Consider the following 14643-nt stretch of genomic DNA (forward strand, 5'->3'; position numbering starts at 1 on the left):
TGGAAATATTCTAAAATATTTGGTTTAGAAAGATTCTAAGAGATAGAATGGACTATGAAGGAATATCTTGATATATAGTAACAGAAAATCCTAATAGTGTTTTTTTGCTTTTTAAATTTTTATAAAACATGACTACTTAGTATTTATCAATCCAGGTTCCTCACTCCTGTAGTAAAAGGCAGAAAATAATGATTAGGAAATTATCGAGAAATTGGCTATACTACAAAGCACAGCACTTTCAGCAGCTTGTTAGGATGCACTGGTTCAATATTGAGTCAGGGGAAGGAGTTCTCTCTATGGTTTAGACTGTTGCTATGCTTTGCTGCTATCATCTTTGCCCCACTACCTCTGGCTTACCTTGAAGATCCATTTTGCTAAACATAGGAAAGGAAATCCTGACTATGTGAAGTATAGCAAAAGTTCCCACCGATTTCATTGCTACCAGGACTCCAGCCAACATTTTCATTACGCCAGAGGTTTTGTTTCACTAATTGTTTAAGTAACAGATGCAAAAAACCAGTGGGCATCCATTGGATGACCAGTGTAAAAGAGCACTTATCCAAACCAGTAAAGTTTCTTACCCATGAGCGTAACAAATGGTGCATTTCCAAAGGCAGGGATTTAGGCAGACACGGCATTCAGAGCACACTCGATGACTGCAGCCATTGCACACTGCCCCTCTGTTCATCAACAACCCGAGAGATTTCTGACAGCGAGCACAAGATCTCTCCTGATATTCATGGCTTACATTTTTTGCCCCTTTCCACCGAAGCTGCTGTAGATGCAGTTTCAGTTTCCTAACCCCCCAGGTAAAAAGAAAGAAAAAAGAAAAATTTTAAAAATGAAATAGACCAAAATCCTCATGAAAGCGAGCTAATACCCTGGTTGTGCAATACCATTACTAGTGGGAGATAGGCCCTCAAGTGTGACCTCAGTTAAGCACTGTCTGAAGGCATCCACACACAGCATTTTTGCAGTGTGACTGTATGTGACCAGAATTGTGCAACTAACAGAGAAATAATTTAGTATAAATGGGGTTCTGATCATGTTAGGCGTTCTCAAAGCAGGGCATTGAAATCATGTATACAGGTGATTACGCATTGATCTACGAAAACTGAGACTAAATGGTGCTCCCTTTCATTTGATTTTTTTAATCATATTTATTCAAGAATCAGATCTTCTATCAAGTAAAAATACTCATAACAAATGCATCATCTGAAAGCTAAATAAAAAACTACACTGGCCCAAAAGATCAAAACATCTCCTTTTCATTAACTTTGCTTCCATTACATGTATGAATAATCAAGATATATATTTTTATCTGTTACCAACACCATCAACAATTGAAAGGGATTTTCTGATCAGTTCAGATTTTCTATATAACCCTTTACTTACTTTTCACTTAATTGTTTTCATCTAATATGCCCAGTAATACTTACATAACTGTTCGCTGTAAGCAAAGTTTAAGTTTCCACATTTAAGACACTAAAAATTTATATCTTATCCACACAAATACCTTGTTTACATGGGAATGCAATGTCACAAAGAAAGGTACAAGCTGCAAGGAAATCTTTGTCTTAGCCACGGTATAAAGCAAAAAAAGTGCTGGAGAAATATCCTTTATCCTCTCCAACTGAGATACTTGCACAATGTGAAGTTATTTAATAAAATCCTTTTCCTAACAAATGGCACCTATTGACACTAGTAACAACCTCTGAAACAGCATTGTGTGCTTGCCACCTGTTTTGTGTGAGAAGGGACAGTGATGGATTTAGCACAGTGAGCAGGTATCCAATGATTCTTAACTCCAGTATTGGCACAACTTAAGCTAAATAATCCAGCCAAAGATCTGAACGTGTTCTGTGTTACTAGGACTATATATGCATACATAGGAACATGACAAGAATGCCATAAGGCCTTCATAGAAAAAGTACAGGCCGCAACTGAACTTTCTACGAAGGCTGAAAGTAAAATTAATCCAGTATGTTATTCACAGAACAGTATTTGCTCATGTTTAATGTAGAGTCAATGGAATGGTAAATTCAAGAGAGTCTGGATAATCCTTGGTTTTCCCAAAGAATAAAAAAGCATTAGGTAACAAGAAGTTATAAAAAGGAGTACATTTGGAAGGACAAAGTAGAATAATAGTACTTCAGAAAAAAAAAGGAACAGAATACAGGAATAGGGGAGGAGCACATACCTTATTCTTTCCTCTTCTGTTTTTCTCACCATCTCATCACGGTACAACACTTCCAAAACAGCCTCTCGTTCCAATTCCTTAAGGAAGTTCAAATTAAATTCACAGGCCATTTTCTCCAAATTTCACTTGTTCTGTAGACTCCTATCCTATGGGTTCTAGTATATCCAGAACAATGTTCTGGGTGTTAACTAAGTGCCTGTGCTCTTACTCAATTGGTGATGTGTTTCACTGTGTCATGCCCTTGAAGAGAAAAATGACTGTGTCTGTCTTCACACAAACCATCACTTAGGTGTCTCTGCAAACCAGGGAATATGAACAGTTATCAAGATCACAGCAATCTTGACTTTTTCATGTCCTTAAACTTCCTGTTCTTTTCTTTTTTTATTTTTTTTTCCACTGAAAGTAGTTCCAAAAGAGATGAGAGCTTGCAGCAATGTCCCAGACAGGGCTTTAACTGCCTCCAGATGGAGGGACAATATGTCAAGAAATAGTGTAAAGGAGTGAGGGGACTTGTTTGAGGTTTTTTATTTGGTTTTGTAGATATGGGATTTCTGGACCTAGGAAAAAAATGAAGAATACATGTTATTATCTCTTCTTTCCAAGACATTTAAAATAGTATGTGAAGAACACATTTTGCTACACTCAAACCTTTCATACACTAATTCAGATACAGGAGAGGTTTTAAGACAGTCCTGTTCTTCAAAGAGTCTCACCATAATGTCCATTAACACTCAGGTACATATCTTTGCATTTTTTGTACAGTTAAAATAAAATAACCAATAAAAAAGTTTAAGTTAGTTCTGACCACAGGCCTGCAGGTCCCGTGATTGGAAAAGTCATAGTCCTTGTGACAAAATTTTTGAGGAAAAAAATGCCCCTTTCTAATCTCATTTTATTGAAAAGACAAAACATCACAAAACTAAGAGGAAAGACATCTCTAAGAGTCATTTTTATCAATTACCTATGTCTTTTAAGTCTAGATAAACAGTTTAATAACAAATAATGCTATTCTCTTTGTTAATACAGTTATTATTTTCATCTCAGTGCACTAACAATTTTGGCCCCAAACCAAAGAAGTTCATGTACAAGCATATGAGAAGTGTAAAATTAAAACAGAATCCCAACTGTAGTTTGAATGTATTCTGTGATCTTCATTTTTGCAGAACCTCCACCAAAATATAAAACAATTTTAATATACTTCACAGCAAAGCCAAGAGAGAGAATGGTTATTCAATCCAAACCAGCTTGCACACCACGTTCATTTTCAGTACTACTGTCTGGCATCTAGTGCCTATTACAAGAAATGTAGGATAATTCTACTTACGGTACACAGAATGTTAAAGATGTGTACATGAAAGCTGGTTAAGCATTTCAAACTTAATCTGGAGTAAATACACACAGTCAGGCTCTAGGAAAAGGGTCTAGATGCTAGGTCAGAAGGGTAAAGCTTTCCCCAGGCAGTTACTGATGTTTCACTGATGGACCTTAGCTGAGAATCTGAACAACCATCTGTACTGCTGACACAATGTTGATTGCATTATTTTAAAATACTGAGTTTAATTTAAAAAAAGAAACAACTGAAAACCTAAACAAACAAACCCTCACCCACTAAAACTTCATATATATATAGTGACAATGTATTTTTGTCAGTGCAGGTAATTACTTCACATGCAGCTTGCTCCAAATACTTAATTTACAGTTACCTAATTTCCCACCAAAAAAAGCAGAAGGTGATAACATGTATTTATAAACAGCAAGCATTCCATTCCTGTATGTTGTGTTTTGTTTTTTTTTTTGTAAAACCCTTCAGACACCAAAAGGAGAAAGCACTTCACAGAAGCAGTGTTAAAAGGAAAAAAAAAAAAAAAAAGAGATTGGTTTCCTGTGCAAACAAAAGAGACAGAGATAGGCATAATCATATTTTATTTCCTTACCAACTGCAATTTCACAGGAAATTACTCATTTGAAACATAAAAAGCTTGAGCAATTTTTTAACACAATATACGTCACTTTCAAAGGCCCCTACATCCTTCAACTGCTTTTAGGGCACAAAGTTTTCCATATATCAAGACTGTTTTGAGGAATGAGTTTCAGAGGACACACAGAATTTTATTTAGAGATGCACAAAACAAACAAACAAACCATTAGTTTCAGCTATTCAAACTTGCACAGATTTTAACACTGTGATGGAAGGAAGAGCTTAGACCCTCCCCTTATTTCTAATTTGTCTTGCTCAAAGTTATTCCCCGTGGGAGACACAGTTTCTGCCTTAGCCAGGGCAGGATTTTCCAGAAGTACATTCAATCTCAGCCTCTTGTTGATACTGCAAACATCAAAACCAGCTGATTTAATATGTTACACTCCATACCCTATTCATAGTGATAAATCACAAGCACTGAATCTAATGCCAACAGGGAGCAGGATGGAAAGACTAGAATCATCTTCTGGTACTAAACAATGGAACAAATTTACTGCAGAGCAAAGTGCCAGGGCCCTCCATCCTGCAACATTTGCCCTGTGCAGAGAGGGAAAAAGCCACCACGGGCTCTCTCACCGCTGGGCAAGGTCAGCACACACTACAGACAAAGTTTAAAATTCATCATGCAGCCAGCAGCTCTAGCAATATTGCACGTGCACACTTCTACAGTTGTTTGTTTTTTAATCTTCATGAAGATTTCAACTCTGGCAATCATTGTGTTCTGACAATTTTTCTTGCACATCCAAAGGTAACTTAAAATCTGACTTTATGATGAGGTAGCTCTCAGAATAAACAAAGTATTGTAAAAGCATTATAACCCCTGAAATGGGAGATAATTCTTGGCCCCACAACAGACTTGAACTTGTAATCATTCCACAGAACTGTTCAAATTGGACTGTAAAGCTCTCTACCACTGCAAAAGAAGAGCTTTTCTCTAACACCAAAGCTGTCTGCATTAGATTAGGTTTTTGGCAGTAATAAAGAAGCGTCTTCAGTAATGGCCCTCTTTGACAGGAAGAAACAACATTATAAACCTTCGCAGATCCCCTCCTTTCTTGTTGACTCGTTGAATCCAGTTAGCTAGTTGTTTTACGTGGTTAGCTAACCTCAAAGCTGAGCGTCTTCTACATAAAACCAAAAATAGCAGCAACCTCTTTAGTAAGAGGTTAACCATGACAATTCTTCCTTTTCAGCACAAAGTTCACATTAAAATAATACTTGAAGGGAATATGTTAATTACGTGTTTATTATTATTACATTTTATTTTAAATTACAGATGGATCAGTAGCTTTTTGAAAATATCATATGAAGTCTCAAAGCCAATATAAGGGAGAAGGAATAACCAACATGGCTATACCTTAGGAGAAGAAGACATGAATGCACTGAGTGCAATCTCAAAAAAATATACTTTTTTCTTTTATATCAGCCTAAAATAGTATATAGTTATGTAACTGAAGATCAATCAAGAGGTCTATCTAATACAAGATTAAGTTTGCAAAAGGTAACTTATTTTTTAAGTTTTTAAACTTAGAAACGCCTGACTTAGCAAGCCTTTCCTCAAAGCAATTTTACATATTATTGATCTCCTTTCAGATCCTTAAGCATTAGCAAAAGAATGACAATTAAATAAGTATAAATAAACTAATCTTCTAAAGTGACAGTCTTCATTGACTTGAGATAATTGGATTACTTCATCCATTAACCCAGAAAATAGATGTAATACATCAGTAGCTAGGACACAGGTTAAGAAGGTTCAGGGTAAAAACGATCACAAAAGCCACTGTAATTTTTGGCTATTTTCTATTCATCTGAGGCCAATCTCATAAATTTATTCTTAGTTAAGAAAATTGCAGATGTTATTCTGTACTACCTGGCTGCAACAGTTTAATTTTCACCCCCCTGCATGTGCACATGCAAATTACTTATAAGTCCTTTGATAATGCCTTACCAAAATTATATCTGTGATAACGCCCAACCCCAGAACTTAAAAGTGAAAATAAAAACAAACAACAAAACCCAACACAAACAATTAAGTTCCAGTTGTGGCTTTTCCGTTATACCTTTGCAGTTTGAAAAACATCATGCAAGTAGGTAAAAATGCATCCCTCTGTGCAATATCATATAGAATAGATTAAAACGATGTGCTTACCTCTTCAGCACCCCCCAAAGAAAGACACACGAAAGTAAACTGCTTTTAAAAGATGAGTAGCACTCTTATTGTTTAATTATCTTTTCTTAAAGAAAACTGGTGGCTGTTCTCCACTCCCTTTCCTTCCTTTGGGCACTGATATTACTGATGTATGTTCAGAGAAGCATCCCCAAAACAGCTAAAAGCAAATGCACTCAGCAAAGAGCTCTAATGTTACAAAAGCTTTTGTCAAGTCTCTGGTTTTGTTACCAGCAACAAGCAAGGAGAAGATATTAATTTTTCTAACATAAAAAAGAAACTCAGCACATGAGACTATAAAAGCTGACTGATAAAATGTGCTCAGTCTTCAAGCCATACACAGGAAGAGAAGTGGCTTTGAGTTCTACAGAGTTTCTTTTTCTGATACTATAGATGTGAAAATGCTTCTAACCACAATGGCTCTAGGACTTGCACAGAAAACTTGTAACTTTGTATCATAAGCAGTTCTTTCCTGGAAACAAAAGTAGTTTTCTATTTAGGTCTCTATACAAAAGCAATTAGAATAGATAAAAGTTCAAAACAATTCATTTTTATGGACCTGCAAAAAGAAGAAAGTTATTTTACCTCACAGCTGGAAATCTGATCTCAGGTAACAACTGAAAGTTAAAATATTATTTGGATTGGATATCCCAATTCAGTGTATTACAGAACTAAGTGTCGGTAATGAAGTTCAAAATGACATCCCAATTATTTCAAAGTCTGGCAAATAAAAGAGGCTATTCTTACAGGACAATCTCCTTTCTTGTTCTTGGCTCTAACAAACTGTATGTACAACACAGAAGCACTCTTAGTGTTTCAGGTATTTTAAGATTCCTTATTTCTAGTTAAAATTAAACAAAGCACAGCAATTCTACTCATATGGCAAAGTTTAAGAGCCTGCATTTTTATAATCTCATGAAGTTAAATGGGTTCAAACATTCCCACCTGTGTTTGTCAAGTTTAATCACCTTCTTCAGCTGTACCATGGAAGGAAAGCAACCGTTAGTGGGGCACAGAACTATGCATATATGCATCATATTTGGTTAATTTGGGCCTTAACTTCAGTAAAAAGTTTAACTGAATGAAAGACCAGAACCAACTGAGGATTCTAGCTACCCACAGTAACATAATAGTAGCATGCCAAATCCAGGCTGAGGAATATTATCCCTACCACCAGCTTTCCCCTAATGTTTCAACAAAGCCTTGATTGCCACACATGTAACTCACTGTATTTTTCCTTCTCATCCCTGGATGTGGAAAACTGTCACAGTATTTTATACATGCTAAGAATGTAACCAAATTATAGCCTTTTGTGCTTTCGTTCAAACAAGCACCACTTATTCAGCCTTTCCATAGCCCTCGCCTTTCTGTCTCTGCGTCCAGCACAAGGCTTGGAGCGGGTCTGAGGGCGTGCTCAGTAGCCAGCCACAGTCCCACAGTATCCCTGCAAGATGGGGAGAGCTGGTGCTGCCTGCAGGGTGCCCACAGAGCCCCAAAGTGGGGTAACTGGTCAGGGTCTCCTTTTTCAGGAGGAACAGGAGGCAGGGCCTGACACAGGGTTGGAGACGAGGTCAAAACTGATTAGGGCAGCTGAGGCCCCATCAACAGGGCTGTAGCTCCAACAGCCTTCTTGATACAATGCCCAAAACTGGACACAGTAGTCCTTCTGCAGCCTTACTGTAGAGAGGGCAACAGGAATGCTGCTTCCCACGTCCTGCAGGTTATGTGTCTGTTTAGATGTCCCAGGATGGCATCTTTTTTTTTTTTTCCACAGGACCTTATGACAAATTGAGATAAATTGTACCTAAACAACCCCCTACTCTATTGTCTATGAACATATACTGAGTGAGCTGACCCTGCCCCGTCTGTAATTGTAGAGCTGGTTATTCCTGCCTCACTATAGCCCTTTGCACTCACACCCAGTAAGTTATTATTACTTCCTTCATCCAGACCATTTCTGCAGTTCATCCAGGCCATTCTGAGCCTGAACAGCATCTTCCACTGCTTAGAGCAGCTCTAAGAGGCTGGTAGCATCAGTAATTTGGACAATCTGTAAACACTGCACACACATGGAATCCATAAACTGTGACAAGTGTGCCCTTTAATTTCGTTGTCCTGATTCTTACTCTGTCTGTTAAAAAAATGTGATCTGCTTAGAATTGTAGGAATTCAGATATTCTTCTGTGGTAGGTTGACCTTGGCTGGACATTGTGTCCACCAAAGCTGCTCTGTCACTCTCGTCCTCATCTGGGCAGGGGAGAGAAAATATAATGAAAGGCTCATGAGTTGAGATAATGACAGGGAGAGGTTTTCTGTATGTTTGGGCATTTTTTTTTTTTGCAGTTCCTTGGCATACATGAATTCATTTTTTTGAAATGAAGGCCTTGTTTTGAAGGTCTGTTTCCAGAAACAAGGTGCAGACCCATCTCCTCTCCCAGGGAAAGAGGAAAGGACATCCCAGGGAGGGACCTCTTGCATCACTGAACACAAACGGCAAGCTATCCGTATGAAAAGCACAGCCGTGACAAGCGACCTCCCTGTCTCTCAGCCCCAGCCTTTGGGGTGCTTGACAGCGCCACAGCGGTCCCACGGCAGCGCCGAGCGCCATCTCCCCGCCCGGCTCCCGGCCGCTGTTGCTATGGCAACCGCGCCATCTTGGAGGGCGCTGGGTAGGAGCCCGAGCCCTGTCGGGCGCTCGGCGCGCAGGCGCAGTGCGAGCGGCGGGTGACGGGGTGCGCGTCGGTGGCGGCGCGAGCGGCTCCACCGGGAACATGGACGAGTTCCAGTCGGGAGAGGAGGTAACGGGATGGGGGCACAGAAGTAGGACAGCTTCCCGCCTGGCGCCTTCTTTCAGGGTCGGCGGAGGGTCTCGGGCGGTGCCTGCCCGTCCTGGATCCGACCCCTCAGTGTCCTCCGCCGCCATCGCCCCGATCCCTGCCACCTTTCCTCGGGATGGAGCCGCGTGTCCCGGACAGCGGCGGGAGACGGGCCCAGCCTTTGTTCTGCCGCCCCCTCGGGAGCCAGCCCCTTGTCCGGGTGTGCGCTGGGCTCCTGTCCCCGGGCGACGCCCGCCGCCCTCGCAGAGCTGCCGCTGCGGGGGCTCGGGGGGAACGCGGGAGGGGAGTCCTGGCTTTCTGGCTTCCCCAGCGGGATGAGGCGGTGTGCCGTGGTGGCAGGGTTGCCGGTGCGGTGTAGGTGTAGGGACGCTCGAGCAAGCTGTTTCTGTGCGGAAAGAGGGGTTCAAGCCCATGGTGTTTGTGTTAGAAACGCACCGATGAGGCGTCGTACCCCATTAGCAGGATTCGAAGTGGGATAAATCAGGGGTCTAATTGAGCACCCAGACAGTACTGCTCTTGCAGGAAGACAGTTTTTCTGAGCTGTGACACTGTTACTTAACCGGCGCGTTGTGGCTGTGTTAGACAATGGGGAAGCAGCGAGAGGAGCGAAGGTGTGTCAGGCTTGTGCTGGTCTAAAAGCCTTCTCCTGGTTGCCAGGCTGGGCCAGTCTTAGACATAAATAACATACATACATTAACATACTCGAAAATCATTCTTATAGATGTTTTCGAAAACGTTTTCAATAATTATTAAAGGATAGTACTGCTTTGCAGTTTGCGTTTGTTGCCTCGGAAGCGCGCCTTTTAAACAAGGCATTTGAAATATCGTGTCTGCTTTCTTTGTGCCATAGAGGTACTGCAGGGAAATTGTAAAGCTTACAAATTTTTTAATACAAAATAGTGTTTATGCCGTCTTATTAAAAGGTGAACTGGTAGTGCTGCATTATTTGGCAACTCAGTTATAACACGTAAATCGCAAAGCTGGATATCAGAAATTTGTTCTCTTTTGTCGTCTCAGAAACGGAAGAAGATTGAAAAGTAACAGCAGCTCTAGAAGCATATTCTCAAATCTCTTTATTGTTTCAGTACAAATTAGATATTGAAATACCTTCAAGAAATTGGGTTGAATTTAAGTCATTTTGCTTTGGTGAACTGTGTTTGTGCTCAATATCATGTCTGAGCAGAGTTCTAGACTTTGTGAAGAAAAAAAAATTTATATGGTTTATCATCTTGCCTGACAACAGGCTTCATGTCTGCCAGTGTGTCTGGCATGCATATTCTTAACTTATGCTCTTTGGGACAGAATGTTTTAATAATTGTAGCTCTTACTTGGTTAAATACACTAGTGCACCTGTAAAATTTAGTACCAGGAAAATAAACGAGGCATATTAAAATTAAATCAAAGTCAAGAAGCTGAAAATAAAAGCCAAAATAAAGATAAAATAAAAAAATTTGCCACAGCACATAAAAGCTTTTTAAAATGTTGAAGTGTGCAAGCAAGCTGGTGCCTCCGAAGAGCTATAGAAAAGGAATTGCCTGCATGTCTCCTGGGATATGCTGTTTCTTCTGTCATGGAGAATGATCAGCGGCTCACATCTTTCTGAATGTCACAGGTCATTGAAACCAGCTAGGCTGTTCACCTTCTGATCAAAGATTTATGAAAGTAATGCTGAAATTCTCCTGTGCAGGTATAACTGCATCCTGCTTGCATATGTGAGTTTTGCTGTTGTTCATGTTTGTCAGCTGGAGAAGCTGACTGACCTCCCAGTGAAAACCCGGTCAACATGTGCTTGATTAGGTTCATTTTTACATCCTTAATCAGTCTTCTGAAATTAGTATGCTTTTATGTGCACTTCTTTGGCCCTGTGTTGTGAGGTGTGGCTGTGAGGTCCCCCCCGCACTGACAGTGTGGTGTGTGTCTCACCTACACACCACATGGGGTTCCCCATTAGTGCTCCCTGGCCCTGTGAGTAGGTGCCCCAGCAGTGGTGTTGGGTTGTTCAAGCCTCCTGACATGGGGGGCAAAAAGAGATGAGGGACTAAAACAAGAAAACCTACTAACCATACATGTAAATGGGTAATAGATTTAAGATTAATAAAATGTTGGGGCCTTCTCTCTCCTGATTCCATGTGCTTAATCTTCTCCCCAGAGCCTGAGAGAAGGCTGAAGGTCCAGCGAGCTACATTTCCCCCTTGGTTTCCAAGGGGCAGTTTTGTTCTTATCCTCAGCTGAGATTGTTATGACAGTTTTTCCTTCAGCCGAGAATTGATGTTTTGTCACACAGGTGCCCTGGAGATGTAGGTTTCATTTAACTGCAGGCTGTGTCTGCGCACTGAGGTTTTCTCTGCGAGCCCACCCTGATGTGCAGACATGGATGCTTATTGTGAAAGGAGAATATATATGTACAGAAGTACTATACATGTGATTTTAAAATGCTTCCAAGTTAAAATTTGAAAACTTTCTTGACTTAAAAGGCCAACCAATATTAGTTCATCTCTTACTTTTCATTACTTTGCTAAGAATGTTCACTTGACTGGATTAAAGGAGCCAGAGTACATATGAGCAAATAAGGGAAGACTTGGTATCTGCTGACTTAGCAGAAATCTGACAAGCATAAATTAAACTTCTAGTGCATGTTCTTAACAGATCTCGAGCTCTCTAAACAGAAGAATGTGTCAACTGATTATTTAAAATTCTACTTTTTTGGTAGGCTTCCTTTGTTGTCGATGAAGTCAGTAGCATCATTAAAGAGGTAAATTAACATTTTTGTTTTGTTGTTGTGAAACTATAGTATGTTTTATGCTGTGTGCTAAAAGATATTCAGTAAAATCTGATAACGGATATGTAATAAATTTCTAGATAGGTTGCTCTCAAAATATAGGTAACTGTTGTATAATCAATGTAGAGACTTTAAGGAGAAATGACACCCAGCCTTAGCTGTGATATGTATCACAAATCCAAAAGATAATTAAAATAATTTTATACATACCTCTCTGGTTGAAGTGCATCCCTATTAGAATTTCTAGGGGGATATTTTATGTTAAGCCCTATAGAAATAGATTTTATGTTTCAGTAAAATACAGGAGTTTTTTGTAGACTGCATATGCATGTTACTGCGTTCTTTCAAGATGCTTTTCTCCAAAGTGAGATCATCTTTGGAATGACTGAACTATTCTTGTTGCTAAGAAACATGAATATTCTGTCTAGAAAATTTCCAGAGGGATTTGGAATTTCTCTTGTAAACTAGTGCAATCTTTTTCTTGTTGCAAAATAACTCTTTTGGTCAGACTCTGTAAATTGAATACATATGCTTTAATACATGCTCCTGTCTCTTCTGAATTTGAAATAATTGTGGTTATTTTTAAAACAATTTCTGTGATGAAAAATGTGTCAATGAAAAACATGTAGCTTTAACATACTTTTATTTCTATCTTAAAGGGGAAACTGTCCTCATAAGTAAAATGGATTATTTGGCTGAAGGCTTATGCTCTGTTAGTAACCAGCAACTACATGGGTCTTTTGTTTTAATTTGGGGGTTTGTTTCCCAAAAATGATTCTGCTGAAAAATCTGAATTTCATTTCCATAGAAGAATATGTGTGAATGAGCCATTGTCATGTGCATTTTTTCATTCTCTTCAAGACTGTTCAAATGCCTTCAGACCCTTTTCATAACTGGCTGCAGGACATTATGGTAGAAATTACAAATAGTCTGAATGTCACAAAATGACAGAGGATGGAATCTGTGATGCCTGGCTCAGATTCCTGGCTCAGACTCTGACCTGCAAGTTTATAACAGTTAAAAACAGTTCCAACAGCCAGTGTGGACCAGCAGTATTTAGGATTTTTCTGTGGGTATGGGGTCCATGTTGGAATGGGTTCGTGGGTGCCTTGTAGATGAACCCGGTGCAGCTTCTTTATGTGTGTGTCCCCAACAGGCCATAGAGGGTGCGATAGGTGGCAACGCCTACCAGCACAGCAAGGTGAACCAGTGGACAACAGGTGTGGTGGAACAGACACTGAGCCAACTCACAAAGCTGGGAAAGCCCTTCAAGTACATCGGTGAGCTCAACTTTCTCTTTTCAGTGAAAGCTGGTGCAGTCAAGTGCACTACTGTGTGGGAGAAGATCTTTGGCAAAAACCGTGTCTGTACACTGCTCCTAAGCATGCATATGTGTGTGTGTGTATGTGTATGCTTCGCTGAGCAAAAGGTAGCTGAATGTTAATCAATGTTAGTGATAAATTAATAAAAGCTTCTCTACTGTCTAACAGTGACCTGTGTGATTATGCAAAAGAATGGTGCTGGGCTCCATACAGCAAGCTCTTGCTTCTGGGACAACTCCAGTGATGGTAAGGAGCGTGACTGTTGGATTTTTCAACTTGCAGCTTTAATGCCAGTCTCTTTAAGACTAGGCAGCATACTTTTCTTTTTTTCTAAGTGCTGCAGGTCTGGAGGAATAGCGTACTTTTTGGTATTTTTTCCATTTGGCTGTGATGCTAATTGGGCTATATATGAATAGAATCTCTAAAAACGCTTAGCTGTTGCAAAAGCTTCATTTTAAAGATTCTTAAAGTAAACAGTTATAAAGATGCGTATAGGGGCATGCATTTAATCACTGTAACTTTCTTCTGTTTCTAAAACTCTTTTTTTATTTGTAGGAACCTGCACTGTGAGATGGGAGAATAAGACCATGTACTGTATTGTCAGTGCCTTTGGACTTGCAATATAATTGCCTTGAAATCGTTCATCCTTCTCTTTTCTATTCCAGCACTTGATTCCACCTCCACTCAAACTGTGAATACCTGAACAACTTGTTTTTAATGTATTTTTAAAGTAACTTTTCTTCAAACGTAGAAATATGAGAACATGCTGTTACATGGTTTATGTTTGTACCTAGTATCCTACCAGTGTTTCTATACTTTCTTATCACTTCAAAACTTCTCTTCAAGGTGCTAATACTGAAATCTGCTGCAGTGTAAACACTTTCTCTAGATTTCTTTTTTAAGACCAATATAAATGAGACACTCATTTTCACACTTTGTATTCTTGGTTAGCATTAAATTATTGAAATTCATAACCATTGGTGTGACTCATTTAAACTTTGTTATTGAAAAAAAGTTCCAGTTCTTTTAATTCTCTTCAAGGTAGTTGAGGTACATATCAGAATACAAAGCACTTTCATAAATTTGCGAAGTCACTCTAATTTTCCTGCAACTTTGTAGTATCAGAAAGTAACTTGACTGCATTTTTGGGACCTATTTAATCTGACTGTATGGTGTTTAGGGCATGGAACGATAACAGAAATAACTATCTTCACTGAACAAAGACAGATAAGAAATTTTTCACATTCTAGAAGTGCTCAGTTCCCTGGTTCGCTTCTGCAGCCAGTTACATGTGTCAAGTAGGTCTTGAACTTACTTGCTACCATCCATGTTGATTTTGCTGAGAGTGAGTGTGACTGAG

General features: G+C 39.5%; 2 protein-coding genes across 4 annotated transcripts in view; one reads left to right on the forward strand and one right to left on the reverse strand.

Moving 5' to 3' along the window:
* SYTL3 (synaptotagmin like 3) overlaps nucleotides 1–9020 on the reverse strand; it is a 32624-nt gene extending 23604 nt beyond the window's left edge. The window contains exons 1-4 of one of the 3 annotated variants that reach the window (XM_039387414.1): nucleotides 8702–9020; nucleotides 6328–8592; nucleotides 2201–2757; nucleotides 582–797 (exon numbers count right to left, since the gene is read on the reverse strand). In XM_039387414.1, the coding sequence (XP_039243348.1) occupies nucleotides 582–797; nucleotides 2201–2310 (326 nt within the window). In that variant the 5' untranslated portion in view covers nucleotides 2311–2757; nucleotides 6328–8592; nucleotides 8702–9020. Of the gene's footprint in view, nucleotides 1–581; nucleotides 798–2200; nucleotides 2758–6327 lie in introns of all 3 variants that reach the window. The other 2 variants (XM_027751457.2, XM_039387415.1) reach the window with 2 other exon arrangements.
* A 20-nt stretch (nucleotides 9021–9040) lies between these two features.
* On the forward strand, nucleotides 9041–14257 carry DYNLT1 (dynein light chain Tctex-type 1). Its single transcript, XM_027751466.2, has 5 exons — nucleotides 9041–9143; nucleotides 11893–11934; nucleotides 13118–13241; nucleotides 13452–13529; nucleotides 13839–14257. The coding sequence occupies exons 1-5, from the start codon at nucleotides 9117–9119 to the stop codon at nucleotides 13907–13909; spliced, it is 342 nt and encodes a 113-aa protein (XP_027607267.1). The 5' UTR covers nucleotides 9041–9116; the 3' UTR covers nucleotides 13910–14257.
* Nucleotides 14258–14643: the final 386 nt, after the last annotated feature.

Source organism: Pipra filicauda, unplaced genomic scaffold, assembly GCF_003945595.2.
Source record: "Pipra filicauda isolate LSUMZ 115617 unplaced genomic scaffold, ASM394559v2 scaffold55_size4083901_pilon, whole genome shotgun sequence".
Classification (NCBI taxonomy): domain Eukaryota; kingdom Metazoa; phylum Chordata; class Aves; order Passeriformes; family Pipridae; genus Pipra; species Pipra filicauda.

What these genes read in the sequence shown, in the direction of transcription:
- DYNLT1 (XM_027751466.2), top strand. Translation starts at nt 9,117, where the DNA reads ATGGACGAGTTCCAGTCGGGAGAGGAG. An exon ending in AGTTCCAGTCGGGAGAGGAG is followed by an intron (nt 9,144 to 11,892) that starts GTAACGGGATGG and finishes CTTTTTTGGTAG; the next exon opens with GCTTCCTTTGTTGTCGATGA. An exon ending in CTGGGACAACTCCAGTGATG is followed by an intron (nt 13,530 to 13,838) that starts GTAAGGAGCGTG and finishes TTTTATTTGTAG; the next exon opens with GAACCTGCACTGTGAGATGG.